The sequence below is a fragment of the Poecilia latipinna genome, unplaced genomic scaffold (genome assembly GCF_001443285.1).
Source record: "Poecilia latipinna isolate Pla-1442-1.1 unplaced genomic scaffold, P_latipinna-1.0 Scaffold603, whole genome shotgun sequence".
Classification (NCBI taxonomy): Eukaryota; Metazoa; Chordata; class Actinopteri; order Cyprinodontiformes; family Poeciliidae; genus Poecilia; species Poecilia latipinna.
This window is the reverse complement of record NW_015113219.1, coordinates 233,234-254,210: the sequence shown is the minus strand read 5'-3', so window position 1 is coordinate 254,210 and position 20,977 is coordinate 233,234. Positions and strand designations below refer to the sequence as shown.

Below are 20,977 nucleotides of genomic sequence, written 5' to 3'. Positions count from 1 at the left end.
GTACAGGTACTTTGGTAATAAACAACTCAGATACTATGAACTTTGCTTCTGTTTTTTCATGGAATCTTACTGAAATGTTGACAGACCAACCCAAAGTCATAATCGTAAAATACCAGTCTCTTTGGTACTTCAGTAGAAATGATTGTATTCTTCCACTATATTGCAACAAAATGTATCCAAAACCCACTTCTATTCATTATAGCCCACAGTGACAGTTTTTAATTGCTTTAAACAGATTTAAATGGCGCTAATGTTATTTATGAACAGGAACCAAAACCTCAGCAAAAAAAGATGCTAAATATATAGTGCATGCAACCAGAAGCCATGGAGCCATATCTCTAAGCAATTTATAGTATATTTGATCTACTTTAAACAAAATGTTCGTTTTACAACTGAACGCCAAAAAAAGACCAATTAGAACAAAAAAAAGACCAATTATATTAGGACCCACATTAAAAAAAATCAGAATCAACAGCAACAAATCTGGTAACTTTACATTTGTAATTACTATAAAACACTTTAACCGATTTATTTTGTGTGAACAGGTAAATCAGTCCTACTACTCTTAATATTGAGTTGTACTTGTAATGCACAGAGAGAGGCATTCGGACAAAGATCTGAGAAAATGAGTACGTTATAAAACAATAGCATTTCTGCCTCCATCAGATAATCTCATCTAATTATTGTGATTTTCATTTTATTAACAAGTTTGTGTTCCAGTCTTTTTAGACACATGTTGGTCAGTCTTTATTAAATACTGAGTTGAAATTAATCTAGTTCTGCCCTTCTCGCAGCAAGGCACAACAGGGAAGCCTGCTGGGTTTCCATGGCAATCCAACTAATTTATGATTACAGACAATCCAGTAGATCACTAGGAGACTTCCATGTCTGCTGTGGCTGCAGACGATGAAGCCTGGCTTCCCGGGTTCACCGTCATCCGCTCTCGGCTGCCGAACACCTCGCTCACTAAAAGCAAACGGCAAAAGAGGAAGTTGTATGACAAGAGTTAAGAAAGTTATAGGAAAAGAAAAACTCAGAGGGATTAGACGTACCAGCTGCAACGTCACTGATGTCCCAAATCCGCAAGCCGTCCTTCTGTCCTCCGAAGGCGTAGACGAAGGGCAGATCAGGGCAGCACGAAGCACAGAACAGCACCCCCTGTTCACACCACCAAATAAATCTCATTTTACCACCCAAAAACCTAAAAGATATTCAACAGCTACGGCTCTATCTAAAACTATTCAACCCTCGACTGCAAAATAGCATGTGCAACTTCTCACCATTTTCATGTCTCGAGAGTGCACCAGGCTGGGCTTGTTGCTTAAAATGTCCCAAATCTTTACGTGTTTGTCAGCAGACGACGTGACGAGACATCCTTTGATCTGGCTGCTGAGGTCTAAACCTGCAAAGGTTCAAGAAAAACGTCATCTCGTTCCGCCGTAAGCGTCACAGGCAGACAAGACGAAAAAGTTTTCCGTCAGCATCTGACAAACCTGACACTTCTTCGTCGTGTGCCTTTAGCGTGAACAATGGTTTATCAGTGCGGGCATCTAGACAGTAGACGAAACCGTCCTCCGTGCTGGCCTGAAATACACACACACACACACACACACACACACAGAGAGATAAATACTAACAGACAAATACTGCAGCAAGTTACTGTAAATGAGTATGCTTGAAGTTCTGAGTATTCACCAGGAAGTTGAAGGGTGAAAAGTGGTTCCAGACCAGCCGCTCCACTTGCCCACTAAACCTCCAGGTTCTGAAGTTGCTGTCTGGATTCCGGCAGTCGTAAAGGACGGCTGTCCTAAAGACGAAAGCACGACGTTAATGCCAAACCATTACAAAGATCTGTCGGCAAAGACGCGGTGAACATCATGCTTACTTGTCGTACGATCCAGATATCAAGGTCTGTGCCTCGAAGGGATGAAATCTTAACGTCTGGACCTGGAACATAAGAAGTCGGTTGTTTAACAGCGGCTAACGGCTGCCCAATCTGAGAAAGCAAATCCTGAACATTTCAGCGTGGCAGGTTACCTTGTCTGTATGCTTCCGCAGAGTTGTGGCCGGCTTGCCTTGAGCCAGGTCCCACAGGACGACTGTGTCGTCTGCAGATCCACTGGCCAGCACGTTCCTTAAAAGGAGCAAATGTTGGAAATAAAACATGTAAATCATATCGGGTTGATTATTGCAGACAGACAGGTGAGGGACGGACAGGTGATTTAAACAGCAGTCTGGAAATACAATTGTTTTTCTTTGCTTTGATGTCATCTCTCATGCTCACCCAGACCTAGTAAATGTTTTAAGACTTTTCCAAAACTAAGATTGGAGTAAAAATCACTGACCTGACCAGCTTGTTCCAGGATAAATCCAACACTGCATCTGTGTGTCCCTCCACAGGCTCCGCTGCTGCACCCTGCCGCACAGCACGCAGTGATACGTTCAAAAACTTTTGCCACCAAAACAAGCTTTTAATAAGTTATTACGCCACAATGACGGCAACAAAATATGAAATGAATCCTCCTCGGCATGAGCGGCTAGTTGTGTGACGTCAATAGGGATTTTTGCACCTTTTTGCTTTTCTTTTTCTTCTTGGTGGCCTTTTTGCTCCCGAGGGAGAAGACTGGCTCCAAACAGTCCACCACATCCAGATCCCACACGTCTATCTGTGGAGTCATGTTGCCCACGGCGACGTAGTTAGCTGCAGAGTGGACGCACAAGGAACATTATTTTGATTTCTTTTTATGATAGCTTGAAACATGACTTATCAAATAACTGGAGGGTTGTTGTTTTTTTTTTTTATTACTATTATTCTTGACTGAAGGCTTCGTTACCTCGTCCTTCCTGTGGGTTGGGGTCGAAGTCCAGCCATTCCACACACAATGGATAGGCTGGCAGCAGGATGTCATGATGGACATACATGGATTCCTCCTCCGAGTTATAAACTGGGAAGTTACACAACATGTTTATAAATGCTCTTTCGTCAAAGAAAAAAAGAATGCACTTAACTTCAATTATGAAATATTAAAACAGGGTTCCTACACACTTCCACAGAGTCGCGATTCTGATTCATTTGATCAGATAAGTGCTCGTGCAATAACAGATTGTTCCAGTTTTCCAATCATCAAACACACTTATCATAATGAAAAAGGATATATTTACTATAGATCTCTAAGTTGCAGCAGTCCTTCTCCGTTTTGCCAGCCAGGATGAGGTTGTCAGTGGGTTTGATTTGGAAGTCTTCTCGCTCATACTGGTCCTAGACGGTGGGGTGAGCAAACAGAACTACACAGGTGGGACATTATTTGGGACAAACAAGAGCCGACAGGCCCAATCTGAGCAGATACTCACTGTGTCTTTGATGGTGACGTAGGGATCCTCGTCATTAGAGCTGAACACTGTGAGCCCGGCTAGACTGTCGCCAAGGTTAGCAGTAGCTGAATTGGATTCAGTGAAATGTTTTAAATATCCTTGAATTTTTCTACATTTTGTAAAGTTATAAACAAAAAAGCAACTGCATTTTGTTGGTATTGTATGTGATAGGCCAATACAAAATAGCATAGGTGTGAAGGGGAAGGGAAATAACATAAATACAGAATCAACTGTATTAGTAATTGCCTGTCCGTATGTTGGTAAAGTATTTGTTTGATGGTGAATGTACTAACAATTATTTAGCTCTAATTTTACATTTAATGAGTTTTTTTTAATACTCTCATTTTGTAGAATCTGCATGCATTTATTTTTAGCTGTATACTTTTTTAGATTATATATGTGACACTACTGTAAAGTTTATTTAATTTTTTTATTATTACCAATTTTCTACTCTATTATTCCGCTTCCTTCCCCACCATGATGCTATCTCCGCAATATTTCAATGAATACTACTTTCTGCTTAGGCGATGTGCTGTATAATTTTGTACTTCAAACTGGGTTTTAGTAAGGGGTATCAGAATAAATGGGGGGAATGCGGATGCAGGTCAGACTTTTTTTGGAAACCTTTGGAAAACATTTTTCTAGCGTCCTTCCACTTCACAATTGAAGGCTACTTTGTTCTTGTCTCTAAAATATGATGCATTAGAAACCCAACTAGAAGCATAAAAAAAACTTTTAAGATTGTGTAAATATTTTTGCAAAAGATTTTATTTGGTGCTTAGAAGAGGAGTAACAAATGAAAACACAAACCCTCTGCCCTTTACCTGCATCGTCCTCATCATACTTGTCCAGCCCATATTCCGCCAGTTCATCGTCTTCCTCCTCTTCATCATTCCCAGTCTTTAGACCCAAGTCATCATCATCTTCTACTGTTTCTCCAGATGGATCGTCATCACGTGGAATACCTTCATCTTCCTCCTCATCTTCATCTGCTACGTCCCTGGGTTCAATGACAAGAAGGGCATTTATCGCTTGCCATCAAAATCTAATCAGTGTTTGTCTTCGCATTTGCAGCGATTACCCCAGATCTTCTCTAGCTTCGGTAATGATGCGTTGAAGCTCCTCCTGACTCAGCTCGACCTGAGAGAAAATAAAACAGAAACCTTTTTGTACACGTGATAAATAAAGGTGAGATACAAATGTATATTTAACTTCAAGTGATTCTTATATGTGATATTTGTTGAAGTCCTGGTGGAGGACAAAGTATGCCGTCTGTTAGTCTATACATTTCTTTTAGACGGACTGAAGTTTTAAAATGTCAGTAAAAGCACCTAAAGTATGATCACGAAGGCTTTAAAGTGCCGTGTTGACAGATTTCTTCAGTATATTTACGTTCCCTACCTTGTCAGGGGTTTCCTTGGCAACGCCACGTTTCACCCACCCGACACACGTAATCTGGGAGCTCATAATGTAAAAATACTTGTAGACCAACAGCAGTAAATATAATAAAATGTGCGTTGTTTTTTTTGTTTTTTTTACCCCCTCTCAAACTGTTTCACCTTAGGCATGCACACAGTGGTACATGTGAGCAATTAGGACCGCTCCTACTTAGGGCGTTCAAAAAGCTGCCTGACTAAAATTCCGTCAAAGACTCAGAAAAGGACCGAATTACTTACGAAATGCCTTACAAAAAGCTGAAGTAAAATTTTCAAGCCTGTCAAAAATCAGAAAGTAAAACTGGATTTCATAATTTAGCGAATCTCGGTCGTCAACACATACTGGAACTCCATCGGCGGCTATGTGAGAAAAGGGTGTTGTATTTAATCTTGTCATCAAGCTGAATACACCGAAGATGGATATGTAAACGGGAAAACTAAAGGGAGCACAACACTGTGCTTGGGTTTAGGGCGTAGTATTTATATCTATGGTTTAGAAACCGTCAAGTTGCCATTTCCCACTAAAACGTAAAAAACTTTAATAACTTGGACTTAAACATCTATAACCTCCTCTTACGGCAGTGTAACTATTAACTTAGAAGCGTGTATGCTAAAAAAAAATCTTGGAGAAGTTGTTGAACTTTTCTCTTTTTTTTTTACTTTTTTTTGTAGATGGTAGCTAACAAGCTATCTGCTTTTGATATTCTTAAAATAAAGACAACATAAGACACCTTAGTATCTAAATATGGTTAACCCCCCCCCAACAACTATATGTATGGTAAGGACAATGTAATAGGATGGTGTGAAAATTATGGAACAAAATAAAACAGAAATATGTTGATACATTTAAGAAAGAAAAAAAAAACATTTGCTTACAGTAGACGAAGATGGAGCAATTTATCTAGGCTACATAAAGAAAAACAAAATTAATGTTGCTACATATCATAATAAAATGTAATACAATTGTTTAAAATAAGTTTTAAAAGACGAAAACAAATAAAACGTTAGTCATTATATGTTATGGTGATGACTGAAGCTGATAATGGTATTTAGAAAAGTAATATAAAATTATTTTGAGACGAGTTCAAAATGCAATTTTTTGTGTCCAAAAGATGCAAGTGAAGCACAGAGTAAAAGTTAATGGAATAAAACAAATCTTTACTTCTTGTTAAATTAAAAAACAAAAACAAACAAAAAAAACAGTTTAATAACAGCACATGAGTGACAATACAAAAATATATAAAATCTTACTGAAACGGTAATGTTTGCATATATAATGGATGCAGTACCGCTGATCAACACAGGTAATAATACAGCTTTGACTTATACACAATTGCACAACTAAAGATTAAGTGCATTATTTCTTATTCGAGAATGTAACACGCAATTGATGATTAGCAAAGTAAAGTAATTTTAAGCAGTAAAAAAGTGAAATATTCAAAAATACAGCAACAGAAAGAGAGATTATTCTCACAACAAAGGTTTACAAAAAAATGTAACCCATTTGACGGGATGCATAGACCGTTGGTGTACATTTACAAATTTACAATTGTCAGCAATCAAAGTGGAAGCTTGTGTTTTTTTTTTGTGTTTTTTTTTTGTTTTGTTTTTTTTACATTTGGCCATATCAAACCAGCTTAAGAAATGTAATTTTGTAAATATAAACACTTGGGTAGCTTTATGTTTGTGACATACAATAATGTTTCACAGATCACCTTGGCCTTTAAATCGAGTATAAAAATGACAAGAAAACAAACAAACAAAAATTATGGAGAGCTCAAATGCTGTTGCATGTTATTTTTAATGCAATACTGACAATTATATGACACCATTTGAGCAAAGTATGGGTAACCCTTCTATGTTAACATGTGCTTTGATAAAGCTCTTAAAATGTAGCACAAAACTACTGGGACTCAACTTAATCAAAAATCTACCAGTCAAATAGTTAAAGGCACAAGATGCTAAGAATTCATCTGAGGAAAACTGGTTTGAAACTAACCACTCTTTGTTATCAGTTATTTTATAACATTCCCCTTACATACTGGCTCAAAAATAACCATCGTGGCCAACATAAACCAAATGTTGTGTTTATGTTTTTAGAGGTGGAGGAAGACAGGACTTCCTCTGTTTCTTTTTTTTTTTTCTTGACGCTTTTCAGACAAATGCATTTTCCTTCAGAGAAAATAAGCACAAAATAATCCAGGGATAGCTTTCGATTATTAACTTTTCACAGGATGCCAAGGATTGTCGGAACAAAAAGCCAGTAAACCAAAGTGAACCAAAGTGTCCTCTGCACTGTGTTTCCGTCAGTATTCTGAGAGTTCGAGTTCATCGTTGTCGTTGTCGTTCCTTGCCATGTGACTTGACAGGTCATCTTTAACCGGTTTCAAGCGTTTGGACACCAGGTTCAGTCTAACCTCGTGAATGATTGCTTGGGTCAGGTACCTCTCTCGTTTGAGGTGTTCTCTGGTGGTGTGCGAGATGTCTGGGATTACGGAGGCGAGGATGAACTTGGTGAGGTACGCAACGTGCTGTGAAGACCAGATAAAGAGTAAGTACTTTTGTCCAGAGCTTTCATAATAAGGAACATGTGTTTGTTTTTGTGTGTATGTCTCACCTCTACAACAATTATAAAAGCCATTTTGGCAGCAATCACATGCCAGTAGTGCATGTTGTACTGATATTGTCTGGGGTGTCCAGGAGGAAACCGAAAGTCTCGATACCTTAAGAGGAAAAATATATTTTAGTTTGCTCTTCAGAGCGAAACAATTAGTTTTGGATATTTCTTGTGCATCAGCATCTCTCACATTTAGTATATTGGTTCCCCTGGCGAAGAATTTACAAAAGAGCATTAATGCGGCTTTTACTCAAGCATCTCACACTGAAAAATTTACTTATTTGTACAATCCCTTTTGGGCAAAAAAAAATATAATCTAATAAATAAAGAAATATTATAAGTAAGTGCCAATAAGTAAGCAAAAACTATTATTTCTAAGTTTTGGATAATTTTCACTGCGGAATAAAAGTGTTGAAACATAGGTTGGATTTTGCCAAATTTTTCAGTATGAGATTAAGCTAGTGTTAGAAAAGATTACTTTATAAAAGTTTTATTTTAGTACAGGTCATTTACCAGAGGAGCCAATGAGAGTGTAAGAAACAGACCCCGCACCTGCAAATGGTGATGTTTGGTGGTCGCTCCACTGCGTCGGTGACTGTAGCCTTACTGAAATCATCGGTGTTGAAATAAGACAGGGAGCTGTTGATGAAGCCGCTCATGCTGTGGTTACCGTAACCTTCCTCCACAGAAAATGACCAGTAGTAAACCAGCCGTGGGATTATGTCGGATGTAAACGCAATGATCATGGCCTGTAGAGACACCAAAGCAGCATGCAAGTTAAATGAAAGAAGGTGGTCGTTTGTCTCTGCATTCAATTATTGTAAATGTTTGTTTTTTTTTCTTCACAATATTTCACGTCATAATCAAAAAGTTCTAAAATCCAACCTACATTTGTCGCGACTGCCAATATGGCGATCCATTGAAGAATGGGCTGCCAAGCTCCAATGTCCCGGGCTTTCTCGGGCAGTATGCGTCGAAACTGAGTCGTCATTTTCCAAGCGTCGACTCGGATCTCGATAATGTTGTTGACGAGAGCCAGAAACGGAGCCAGAGGGAAAGAGGCCACGAACAGCGTCACGAAGCCAAACTGGATCACTGGGGAGAACGAAAGACACGACGAGATCGAGATCCTGTAGCGACTAAACTGGCTGCATGTCCACAAGCCCACAAGGTACAGATCCACGGTAGATAATACTGAGGCATTTTTTTTTACCCATCTCGAGATATTCATAGAAGAGCCCGAGTTTTGTGAAGGGCTGAAGCTCAAAGTCTTGCTCCCAGCGAGGCGGCTCCACCTTCTTAGGGGTCACCCGGGTGCAGTAGCGGAAGATCAGATTCTTAACCCACCTGTGGAGGACCGACAATGTCTGAACGTAAAAAATGTTGCAGCATGTTGCTGCCAGATAAAGAGGCAGATTGTTTTCGACACAGGCCTAATAAAAGAGTATTGGTTGCTCAGGCGTAGGGAATACGACGGAAATTCCAAGATGGTAGCCATAGGGCTACGTCAGCGACGTTACGTCAGCGTCTATGGTTTCCGATAGCTGTAAGAAAGGAGTTGGTTTAATGCGATTACTTACGGCAGCAAGACCTCTTGGATGTTGTTCCAGATTGCTTTCCCTCCCATGATGATGGCAAGCTGAGTGGTCAGCTCAATCAGACAGCCACCGGGATCACACTGCAGGAGTCAGACACCCAGGACAAGCCACAGCAAAAGTGAGGAAAACATTTTTAACTTCACATGAACAGAGCTGTTTTGCATCTAGTCTCATTGAAACAACAACAACAACAACAAAAAAAATGAAAATTTTTCCAAGAAACTGAACATCACCTCCTCGTTCCGATATTTTCCCAGGATATAAACAGGTTGCCCGGGGTGGCCGACTATCTTTCCTTTCACAAAAGCAATGTAGAAGCACGAGGAGTAGTAGTTGACGAACTGGAAGAGGAACATCTTCAGCGTCAAGCTGTTCTCGTAGTCTGTTCTGGTCCGAGGAAGCTCTGTCGACGCGTGGAAGACTGAATTAAAAACGAGTTCGAATCGGGGGCGGGGGGAACAAAAGCACAAGTACAGGACAGACTCACCGAAATCCGTGATCCAGATTGCAACCCGCTCGTAAAGAGTATTGAGGATCATGATCACAACGAAGTTGATGAGGCCGGCTGTGACGGAGGTGGCCATCTGCGGCGTTACGTACTCTTTTAGTGGCTCTAGAGTCGTAAAATTGCCTGGGTTCTTTAGCTTGATTGACAGGGAGAAGAAAACAGCTAGTCGGTAGATAATGATGGCCACGATGGACGCCAGGATCAGCACGATCTGGAGGACGACAAGCAAATAGATTATTGTACATCATCAGGTGTAGAAGTTTCAACGACAAGCATAAAACACATACATAAACGTCTGTTTCCAGTACAATCAGGGTGAATCATTTATTATATTTTAAACACTACAGGCACTGTTAAAAATGAAGTAGCAATACGTTTAATTAGATTACCCAGAACAGCACTGTCCCAATTCCTATTGAGATTCGAAAACATCGTCCACAGAATGTAAACGGCACCTTCTCTTGGACCTACATCACATAGACACACTTTAGTACGATAGGGTCAATATCGCCAGCTGTCATTCAAAATGTTTTATTTATTTATTTATTTATTTATTTATTTTACCCCTGTGACAGGATTGATCGTGTCATAAACACACGCGGCATCATATTCGGGGCGAGACGGTTCTTGCTGCTCCAGAAACTCCACCGTGTCCCATTCGAACTCCAACTGCGACTGGTAGCGCTTCCAGAACTCCAGGAACACCGTAACTGCGGCGCAGAACCGCCAGAACAGCAGAGGAAGAGCAATTAGGGGAAAGAAAGTCGGTGGTAAAGGCTGAAAAATAGGAATGTTAACACAACACGTTGACACAAACTCACCCCACACTGCCATGAAAACAGCAAACACCAGCGTTCCAAAATGATCAAATATAGTCAGGGTCTGAAAAGAGAACAGCAGCAAATGAATTGCAAAAGTGAACTACAAAAAGGTTTACTACACAGAATTAAGATACGATGTTAGCAATTGCTTAATCGTAACGTCTTCAATATACCGTAATTCCAATGGGATCATACAGTAAAAACATCCATAATTTTACATGATTTCAGGTTTCTCTCTTTAAACTGATTCTGATTTATTAAACAAAGCATACTATCAGTTTAGACTTGGAGTTCTTCTTTGTTACCTCTCAAGTTTTTTTCTGTATGTGTATTTTTTAAATTTTTTTAAACCGTCCTGTCGCAAATTACTATCCTGGTGGACAATTTGTTTCTATCTGCTAGGAAACTACAGCGTTGAAGAACATTTATCTTCCAGCAAGACAATGACCTGAAAGAATCCAGCTAAAGCTACACAGAAATGGCTGAAGACAACAAGGTGGATGTTCTGGAGTGGCCCAGTCAAAGCACAGACCTCAATCTGATTGAGAAACCGCTGCCGGACTTGGAGGTGAATGTTAATGAAATCATTTATTTTATGTCACATGTTTTATTTACTTGTCATTGTTTTGTAGAAACCAGTTTTAGCTTCAACATTAACGTTTTTTTCTAGTTTTTTGTGGAAAAGAAAGAAAAAAATTATGATTGATTTGAAAAAGCAATAAAAGAGAATAAAGCGCTCAAGGAGACAAATACTTTAAATAGAGTGAAATACAGTTTTTGTCAAAACGCTCACCTTTGAAGTGTCACAGGTGCTGTTTAAGATCCAATAGTTGCAGAGGTCACACTGAGGACACATTACAATCTTTCCTCCGATGTCGGGGTCACACACCTCTTTGCTGCGTTATTTTAAACAGAACAGACAGAAAAGAAATCAACAGAAAGAAAAGCATGTCTACCAAACAAGTTCACATCCGACAGGAAAACGAACAAACTCAACCTACATCTCATAGGTCACTTATCTGAAATACCTCCATGTGCTGTTTTCTTGAATGTGGTATCCATAAAAGAAACAGGCCAGTCCCACCACAGAAGCAAAAGCCAGCATCTTGGTGTAGAAACCCAGCCAGGCGAAGTAAATGCCGATCTTCTCCCCGTAGTACTTTCTGTAGGAAGGAAATCAAACTCTTTGTGCAAGTGTAACAAAAGACAAAAAAAATACTTTAAATTACTAGTTGGATTTTTTTTTTTTTTTTTCTTCAAATTAAATAAAATATGAAAATACTAGAAAAAAAAAAGATGTGGAAATTTTATCCTGATTCTAACAATGACACAAAGTAGAGATGTACTGTTAATGGCACCATATGCTTACTCGGGGAGTTGTCCATGAATTTGTTGTTTTACTTGTTTTTGTCTTTCAGCTACGGGTGCACCAGGGTTTTTTTTTCTTAACCATAGAGTAACGTTTCACACCTTAGATTTGATTTACAGACTAAATCTATCTCTCATTTGTGTTTTTTACATTTTAAAGTAAAAAAATAGTACGTGATGCATTGGATCAACTGACTCATGTCTCCTCTTCTGCTATATATTTTCTAAAAATGTTTCTCTCGAACTGAGAAAACAATTTAAATGCACTTTATTTACTTAATCATTTATTTTAGCACACTTGAAAGTGTAACTCCAGTAAAACCTGGAATATAAAACCAAATCATAAAATGAGTTTGCAAACCTTATGAGGTCCAGTGGTTGCGTCTTGTAGAAGTTCTTGGGATGAGCCCACTCCTTGTAGAGCAGATATCTCTCGTTGGGACAGCTTTCGACTGTGGATTTGACGTTGAATCTGGACTAAAAAATAAAATAAAATAAAAAATCAGAAGCATTTTACACACTGGAGAAGCATTTCACATATTTACACTGATGTATGCAGCAAAAATACAAACAAACAAACAAAAACACTTACGTCATGTGGAGGGTAGGCAGCTTTGTAAACTCCAGTATTCAGCAGTTTGGTGATACCAAACTTTTTAACATTTCCTCTGATTTCATAAGGAGCTCTGCACATGATGAAGTTTGCCTGTGATAAGAAGAAGAGCTTAAAAAGTTATCTCCTGCATAAATCATGCCATCAACATTAAGATCAGGTTAGGACAGATAGAATGCTCTTAAAGGGCCAGCACTGTTTTTTTTTTTCAGGCACAAAATGCCAATTTATAGCACAATCAAGCAATTATGATAACTTCAGTTGTTAAAAAAATGCTATATATAACAAATATGACTTTAAAAAATCCCCCTGTTGCTTTAAAAGCTCTTTAAGAGATTAAGATTAGTATATTTGGAGTAAAAAAAGAAAGCTTGGCTTATCAAGTGCAGAAATTTGCTCAGATACAGCACAAAGTACAGCCAGAGTTAGGGGTGAATCAATTTATCAGTGCTGATTTCCTTAATTTTGGGAGATTGGTGATCAGTTGATTTTTACATGTGAAGCCGATCTTATCCACCGATGTTATCAACCTCGGCAAAGGTCTAAAAATCAACCACCGTCCTTTTCTTTTACCCCGTAGGAGACGCTTGGCTGGCAAACCGGCCGACCAGATCATGTCTGCACATTTACAGTTAGCAATAGTCACCCCATTGTTGCCAATTCAGCAACTTTCTTGATATACGGAGCAAAATTTCAGACAAAAAAATGGTATCGGCCTCAATCGGAATCGGTAAGTTAGGCTATTTAAAAGATCGGTAATCGGCGATCGGCCAGAAAACTGCAATCGGTGCAGCCCTGGCCAGAGCGTTATTATTTATCTTGTTCCTGACAACAGCAATGTAATGAAATGAAAATACCGATCGGCGTGACGTGGCATAAAAACGAAGGTGACTCGGCACAGGTGGTTTCAAAAATGCATAGAGATCGAAAGCTGTAAAACACGCAAACAACTCGCCATTCTGCTCCTCATGGATGGAGTGAAGAATCTTTCCTTGTCCATCTTCAGGAAGCATTCATGATGGTGCTTCTGATAGGGCGCGGTGTAGTGGTCTACTTCCTTCTTTATCAGTTTCTCGTTGGGTTTAAAGTGCTTGGTGATCCAGTCGAAAAGGTCCCAGATGGGGGAACGGTCGACGTGATCGTTGACCTCTATGGGAATCTTGATGTGCAGGACTTCGGCGTATGTGCGCTGCACCTCCCACGGCACGTGAACTTTCACATACATGAGGTTGTCGTTGTGGACCTGCAGAAGGCAATGAGAGTTAGTTTCAAGCAGGAGTGGGGGGGACATGACTGAAAACGGCGGCTTCCACTTACAGATGGCGTGGCTTCCAGCTCCAGGCCCATCTTCATCAGGCAGCCCTCAAAGTACTCTCGCCGTTTCTACGGTGAAAAAAAATGTTTGGAGTTTCGGTCGTCTAGACAACTGAAACTCCTAACTAGGGACTTTTAAATAGTAACCCACAACTTCCTGGTGTCATTATGGCGTCACATTGAGGCTTGTTTCACCTGTCTGCTAACCATCTCTGTCCTGATGAATTCTGCAGAAAATCTGCGGGGTTAGCCGAAGGGAACATCTAAAAAGCGCACCAAGCGGTTTTTTTTTTTAATTTTTTTATTTTAAAGCCTTGCGACAGACGAAACATAGCAAAAATAAAATTTCCACCCAAGTTATTCTGCTAAATCAGGATGAGTATCTTATGAAATAAGTGAGTCATTCCAGGTGGATTTAAATTGGAATGTCTCTGTGCCAATATTTCTGTTATCACCTGCAGCACCATTGTTGCCGCTTCCTTCTTTTCTTTTTTCATAACAAGCTGTGCTTCATTTCCAAGAAAAACAGGAAAGGAAATAAACTGAATTCATCGCTCTTCCTGTTTTTCTCAAAAAGAACTACATGAAAACTAAATAATCCATCATGTGATCGAATAAAAACCTGGTTTTGTATGTTTTATACGTAACAGTGATCAGTTAAAACCGTCTTTATTGGCATTCGGCTCTCCAGCACCCAGAGTTACAGCAGAAACAGAATGGGCAAACCGAGTATGTGTGTTTGGGAACATTATGACAGATAAATTGCTTCAGTGCATCTACTGTGCAATAAATGCTCACGCCTCTTTTGAGTAGCTCTACGAGCTTTCTAAGGAACTGTCTGGAACAGGCTGATCAGCTTTGAGACTTGAGTTTCGGGGCATGTTTGCAGTCGCCACTCATTGCCCATAGTAGCCCAGAAAAAGCAAAAAAAAAAACCAAAAAAAAAACATCCCTATATCAGAACCCTGAAGGGAATCTTCTTTAATAGAATTAAGGCCATAATGTCACTTCTTTAATTACCTAATCTAAAAAAAATCTAAGGGCGTGCGTTGCACACTGTGCGGTGTTTTCAAAACAAACAATATGTTAAGCCTCTTTTGAAAGACATTAAGGTGACAAACATACATGGGTGTGCCCTGTTCAAGCTATTTTAATGTTCATTTTATTCCCAAACCAACTGGATGCACTAATTTAAAATAACAATGCTGGACAAACTTTAAGATTAAATTCAGTTTGACTTGAATCCAGCCGGGACGTCAAAGTTTTTAAGTGCACGAATTGTGTTTTTTTTTTTTAGTGGCCCGACCTGTAATTATAGCTTCCCCAGCCACGTCAAAGGTAAAGCGGTAAGTGATATTGTGTACACACAGACAACAGAGGCGTTCATCCTGGTGCAAATAATGGACTGACAGCAATACAATTCCTCAGAGGAATTAAGTATGTCTCCTACTGTAAGTCTTTGATGCATTTTTTAAAGAAACGTATTAATTTGTCAGTCAATGACGTCTTCATAATAAGTGTTTTTCTGCGATTCTTGAGTTTTTATTGTGTGTACGGAACTTAATTTATTAGAAAAATAGCTCGGTTTTCTCGTAAAAGAAAGAATAGTACAATCTAAGCGAAGGTTTCGGTTGTTATTATCAGCACATATGTTTCTAATACAGTGCTTTAAGCATTGCTGGTGTCATTTATCTCATTAATTAAGAATACTTTGCATAACTACGTCAGACAAACGGGTACGTGTAAGAAATGAGGACCTCACCTTGCGTCTTTTGCATGTGAACTTCTTGTCAAACGGCTTCGTATCCTCATCTTCGTACACCAGGATGAAGTCCACACTCCTCACACCGTCGTTGAAGAACAATGAGTCCGGCTGGTTGTTGTACTCAACCTGATTGGGGAAACAATGCCCATCGGGTAAGTCGGGTAAGTCGACGTCCCGAAACTCGTACGAGTCTTCCTCCATAACTTCATACATGTTGGAGAGAATGACGGGTCAAAAAGGACCTTTTGTGCGGCAGGTAGTTGCTTCCCCTGGTGAGCTAATTTCATTTGTGATGCCATGAAGGGAAAAACGGGAAGAGTCAACAAACCCAAGAATACCCGCCCTCTGTCTCCCTCTCTCCGCACAATGAGACTTCTGTCACGGTAGAGCTATTTAAATGTCTATCTTGTGTAAACTCTGTGTAATTTGCCTTAGAAATGTATGAAACAAAAAGTTTAATGCCGGTCAATTTGCATAACAATAACAGCCACTGTTATTTTTTTTTTCATTAAAAATTGTTAAATCGTGATTTAAAAAGGAGGTGACGCATTTTTCACATTTATTTGAATATAATAGCTCATTTCAGCAGCAAGGCGGTTCAATGCGCTTTACATAATAAAAACAGGAAATGACAAAGTTATGAAGAAAACACCAAACAGGCAACAATTGGAAAAGACATTATGTTTTCATGAGTGCACCAAATTCATAATAATAATAGTAATAATAATAATAGTAATACAATAAATTAAACAATCAAACATTTACGGTGGCTAAAAGGAAAAAAAAAAGAGAGACATTTTTAAAGGTACAAATATATTTACAGTACTGAACACAGTGATTGTATTTGACTCACATCCAAGGACAGGGACTCACCAGATTTGCTTTTTTTGCTGACACTTCTGCTTTAATAGCGTAATACGTGGGTAAAAACTCCTCAGGGTACACTGAAAGAGGGAAATGATGACACAGACTTAAATAAAACAATAAACACATATAGCAAAAATAAAGAATGTACTAGTTCCATCCAAATCTTTAGCAGAACAAAAAAGTGTTCATCTTAGTTTTAATTTTAAAAAAAGTGGAGATGCATTAAGTATATAAAAACCAAAGTCATGCAATGAATGCACATCCTGTACATTATATAGAATTTATTTTTTTTCTTTTAGATTTGGGGATTTTCAACAGACTTAGGCCATAATAACCTGATAAACATTTAATATGATACAAATAAAACGCAATGTCTCTAAAGTACACAATTTTTCTTTTACTTAAATTAAAGGTTATGCTACTGCAATAAGAACTGAAATGGAACTGAAGGCTTTTTAGACAGGTTCACAAGAGGTGCTAATAAGGGTGGAGGACACTGTGCAGGCACATGACTGAAACAGAAATGAAAAAAGTTATTTGTAAACGACAACAAGACTCTTTATTTAATCAGCATTTGTCACCAGGGGAGCTGCTGCTGATTTGACAGTTTGCATCCCTTAGTTTGAATCTGCTGTGGGAAAAGTGAACAGGACAGCGTTTCTGTTCTGCATATGTCGTTCCTTTTTCTTTAGCATTTAACTGTCATTGAAACGTTTTAACTTTGTAGACTAAAATTTCTCACTGCAGCGGTGAAAGTTGATTCAGCGTTTAGTTGTGTTTCTCCAAATTCTGGACCTACTCCTCCACAACTTATTGAGAACAGTAAGCAACGAAAGACTGTATGCTCAGTCATAATTATAGACAGATTTTTTTTTTTTTTGCGAATATATATATACTATATATATATGGGTGGTATCACACACCTTTCAGGTTCCAGGATATAGTGTATAGAATAGCGTGAACACTTGAGGAAAAACATGATGTCTGCTGCACTTTAAATTCATTTTCTATTGCTTATTTGCATACCCAGTCAATAGACAGTGTTCTTCTGTGTCATTATCAAACGTAAGCGCTGACAGAAAATATCCCCTAGCTAACGATGCTTCAAACTAGCAACTAAACCAAGGGGCTTTTCAAAGTTTTTGAGGAATCCTGACATTATCATCTGTTATTTGAAATACTGCTAGAACACAGAAAAAGCAAAAACAAGTGAACTTTGTGGGGCGCAAATACTTTAACGCAGCGCCGTAACTCACATCTGAGGGCTAAGAATGTACACTACAGCTAATTGTTGACGGCAAGAAGATGACACAGCTTTTAATATGGAAAGTCTTGCCTTCTTGGCACGTGAAGCGGAGCAATAACTAAAGACAGATGTTGTTTTTACTGGCCATAGCAACTGGCTGGGAAAATAACAGCGGAATCACTATTTATATTGATGAAATGAACACTGCTTCAATGTGAGTTTCACATAAATCCCTCAAGATAAACCGGTTTCATCTTCATTGCTGCGCTGCCGCATGTTTGCTCTGACATGAAAGCTAAGATGTCGCAATTAGTCTTTCTACTGTACTGAAAATATTTTACATTAAGTTGGACTCTAGTAAAAACATCTGCCACTAACAGATGCAGTCGGCTGAAAAAAAAAAAAAAAATCTGCTTTTATGCCACAACCCACAGAGCACATGCTAACTTCCTCTCAAGTGAACATCCTCCTATCAGCACGCAAAGCAAAAATGGCGCAACTAAACAGGAAAACAACATCGTACCTTTACTTGCAGCACCTTTTTACAGTGCATGATTACTATTTAAACCAGTGAATCAGATAAGGAAGGCTCTTCTGCCTGTTTTACTGACAGGAAATAGCCTTCTGCATTTGGACAGTCGTAACATCTGTAATTCACTACAGAGCCATCTCCATGACAATAATCAGCTCAAAGATCTTACTTAAGCGTGAGCAGTGCTTCATATGACAAATACATTGTGTCACCTTAGAAATGTTTATTTTCTAAAGAAAACAATAATGAAGCACTTTTGCTTTGCAAAACATTTTATATTCAAGTGCCAAATTAGATTAAGTATCAGATCAATGGCAAACAGAGCAATTACAACTAGCTGTAAGCCTATGTATTCAGCTGAACATAATCAATGAATACATTAACAATTAATGACAATAGAACACACAGTCTATTGAGAACCACTTTAAGGTCCAGTCTAGATGCTTTGTGTGGTTGGATTTTCCCAACCACACAACCACTGCTGATTACTAATAACAAAAATACACAAAATACACACAACATGGTGTTCATGATAGGTAATGAAGCTAAATAAGACATAAATAAGCTCATACAAAATCTCGGAAATGTATCCATACCTCTTGGACTTTGTAACATTAGCTGCAATAATGGCAGGTTAAACATAAAACACCTACCACACCTTTTAGATTTTCATTTGTAAAGATGTTTTAAAGAACCTAATATGACTTTCCTTCAATAAAATTTCGGCATGATTTCCATAGACCATTTGTCACCTTAAACGCTCTTTGTTATACTTTGTCATGAATTATGTCATCACTTTGTAATAAGAATCTGGAAAGTTAAATCAAATGAGTATCAACAAACGAAATTCCTTCAAGCTTCTTGTTAGTTTCTCAGAGAAATCAGAACTACACAGAAAAAATATATGAGGATCTAAAAGTAAACCAACCAAGTACAATGTACACAAGAACATGTACATATATGATAGGTACTTTTGAGAACCTATACACCAGAATGATAGAAATGAGGCTGAATTGAAACATTACAGCCAAATGTCATGATAGGCTCCGTCACTACGAGATCCAAACATACCAAAAATATATATCACATACGTTAATGAGTGTTGCACAAGTATAAAACGACTTAACTGCTGAATGAATATGTAAGTTAAAAACCATTCAAGTCACATTCATTTCTCAGTTCAACTTGTCTGTAGTTCTGTAGTATTGTCATTCAGGTATATGGGATTCAAAACATACCAAAAATATACATACGCCTTCTCATCTGCCACCTGTGCATAGCCAGAATTCGCAAATACTTGAGGCCCCTCTAAAATAATTTAGAACCACTTAATAGTTAAAACACAAAATACATCTTTTGCCAAAGCTAACATCTACAGTCTTCCTTATTTTCGCTCTTGTAGGTACAGCCAATCAGTGTCAAGGAAAGTAAATGATGCTCCTGAACTGGATACTTTCCAAATCCTAGACAATATCTGTCAGTGGTATAAATAATTGTGGGTTGAACGGGAGACTTGAATATAAATATATAGTCAAATGTATTGGCATGTTCAGCTTTACACAGACAAGGCAGCAGGCACAGGTAATTACACTTACGAACAAGTGCAGACATTTCAGACTTTTGGGACTTTTGGATTCCTGTACACCGAACTAACAACAATGAAAAACGCTAAAGAAGTAACTTTTTTTTTTAAAATGTTAAACCCAAATGTCTTGCGAGCTTTATATCAGAGGATGAGGTAGTCAAAAAATAATAATTGTAGATATTACCATGAATTAATGTCATTACATCTTGGCACATTTTGAACTCCAAACATTTGTCTATTTTTATGTAGTCCAGATGGAATGGTGCAAAGGGGCTTTTCCGAGATGTGGGAACGTCACGCCCACAGCTGAACAGTTGTTTCCACTGAACCCAGTTTGCATATTTTGAACATTAACACTAAGTTTTTACATTATTATCAACTAGCTAGTGACAACACAGTGGGTTTCAAATAAGCACGTAAAAACTTGAGTAACAATAAAATAAGTTATAACTTGAATGTCATCAAGTTAAAGTTATAATAGATTAAAAATCATAAGGAGAAATGTTGGTATCTCTTGGCGGTTTTAGAGTTACACCACAAAAGAAAAAAAGAAGCATGCTGTTTGAAGTGTAGCAGAATTACCGGGCAGTTATGGAGAATTAAAGATACCACATGTCGGCCGCGATAAACCCATAAGTAACCTGGGCAGACACAATAAGCACACCAGGACTTAAAAGGTCTCTTGCGAAAGAAAAAGTGGCGCTCTCACCAACTTCCTCTTGTATCATGCCCAGTCTCGATTCATCGAAGTCGTCATTGTCCGAGTCCATCTCGAGTATATTGTCGTCCATGGTCCTTAACAGCGAGTCGGGAGGGACCTCCTTTAACAACAGCTGAAACAAACACGAATCCACAAATGTACTCTTTTAACAGCAAGAGATGGGCTGGTGCGGGTTTAAAGCGCGACTCAGCCTCCTGCACATTCCTGCATAGTTTCAACACACTATCAGTTGAACAAAAAAAAAAAAACTTGGTCAAGTTGAAGCTTGACAAAATGAAAATGATACAATAGGGTGGGGTAGAGAAGGAGGCGGCGGCGATGGAGGAGGAGGATGTTAGAGTGTCGAAGCGAGATTTGATCACGTCAGACGGGAATCTTTAGGTACGTTAAAGTTTTACCCAACGTTTCCGAACCCGTGGATCGTCAGTGTTACTTGTTTTTACTCGACATAGAGCACAACTTGAATTTGAAAAGGTCCAAATTCAAGTTATACTCTGCCATATGTGTTGAGTAAGAAAAGGGTTTCGAAGGTAATGGTTACTGTTACTTAGCTCAGGATATTACGATATAACTCATACAAGTTCGCCAAAATATTCTAAGAAAACATGATTAGA

The 20,977-nt window shown here is 38.6% G+C and overlaps 2 protein-coding genes across 2 annotated transcripts; both read right to left on the bottom strand.

Moving 5' to 3' along the window:
• Positions 1-195: 195 nt before the first annotated feature.
• Positions 196-4,946, bottom strand: pwp1 (PWP1 homolog, endonuclein). The gene is made up of 15 exons (XM_015042838.1): positions 4,774-4,946; positions 4,454-4,512; positions 4,197-4,372; positions 3,352-3,437; positions 3,163-3,259; positions 2,835-2,945; positions 2,571-2,701; positions 2,346-2,416; positions 2,038-2,134; positions 1,886-1,947; positions 1,696-1,807; positions 1,494-1,584; positions 1,281-1,402; positions 1,053-1,158; positions 196-966 (listed from the first exon to the last, which is right to left on the bottom strand). Exons 1-15 carry the CDS (start codon positions 4,837-4,839, stop codon positions 872-874), a joined length of 1,482 nt encoding a protein of 493 aa, XP_014898324.1. The 5' UTR covers positions 4,840-4,946; the 3' UTR covers positions 196-871.
• Positions 4,947-6,422: 1,476 nt separating this feature from the next.
• On the bottom strand, positions 6,423-20,659 carry ano6 (anoctamin 6). Its single transcript, XM_015042834.1, has 20 exons — positions 20,352-20,659; positions 16,286-16,356; positions 15,410-15,538; positions 13,651-13,716; positions 13,289-13,576; positions 12,313-12,426; positions 12,082-12,197; positions 11,381-11,515; positions 11,146-11,248; positions 10,353-10,413; positions 10,096-10,241; positions 9,921-9,998; positions 9,511-9,742; positions 9,257-9,426; positions 9,006-9,103; positions 8,639-8,772; positions 8,315-8,520; positions 7,978-8,174; positions 7,426-7,531; positions 6,423-7,339 (listed from the first exon to the last, which is right to left on the bottom strand). The coding sequence occupies exons 1-20, from the start codon at positions 20,431-20,433 to the stop codon at positions 7,115-7,117; spliced, it is 2,757 nt and encodes a 918-aa protein (XP_014898320.1). The 5' UTR covers positions 20,434-20,659; the 3' UTR covers positions 6,423-7,114.
• Positions 20,660-20,977: the final 318 nt, after the last annotated feature.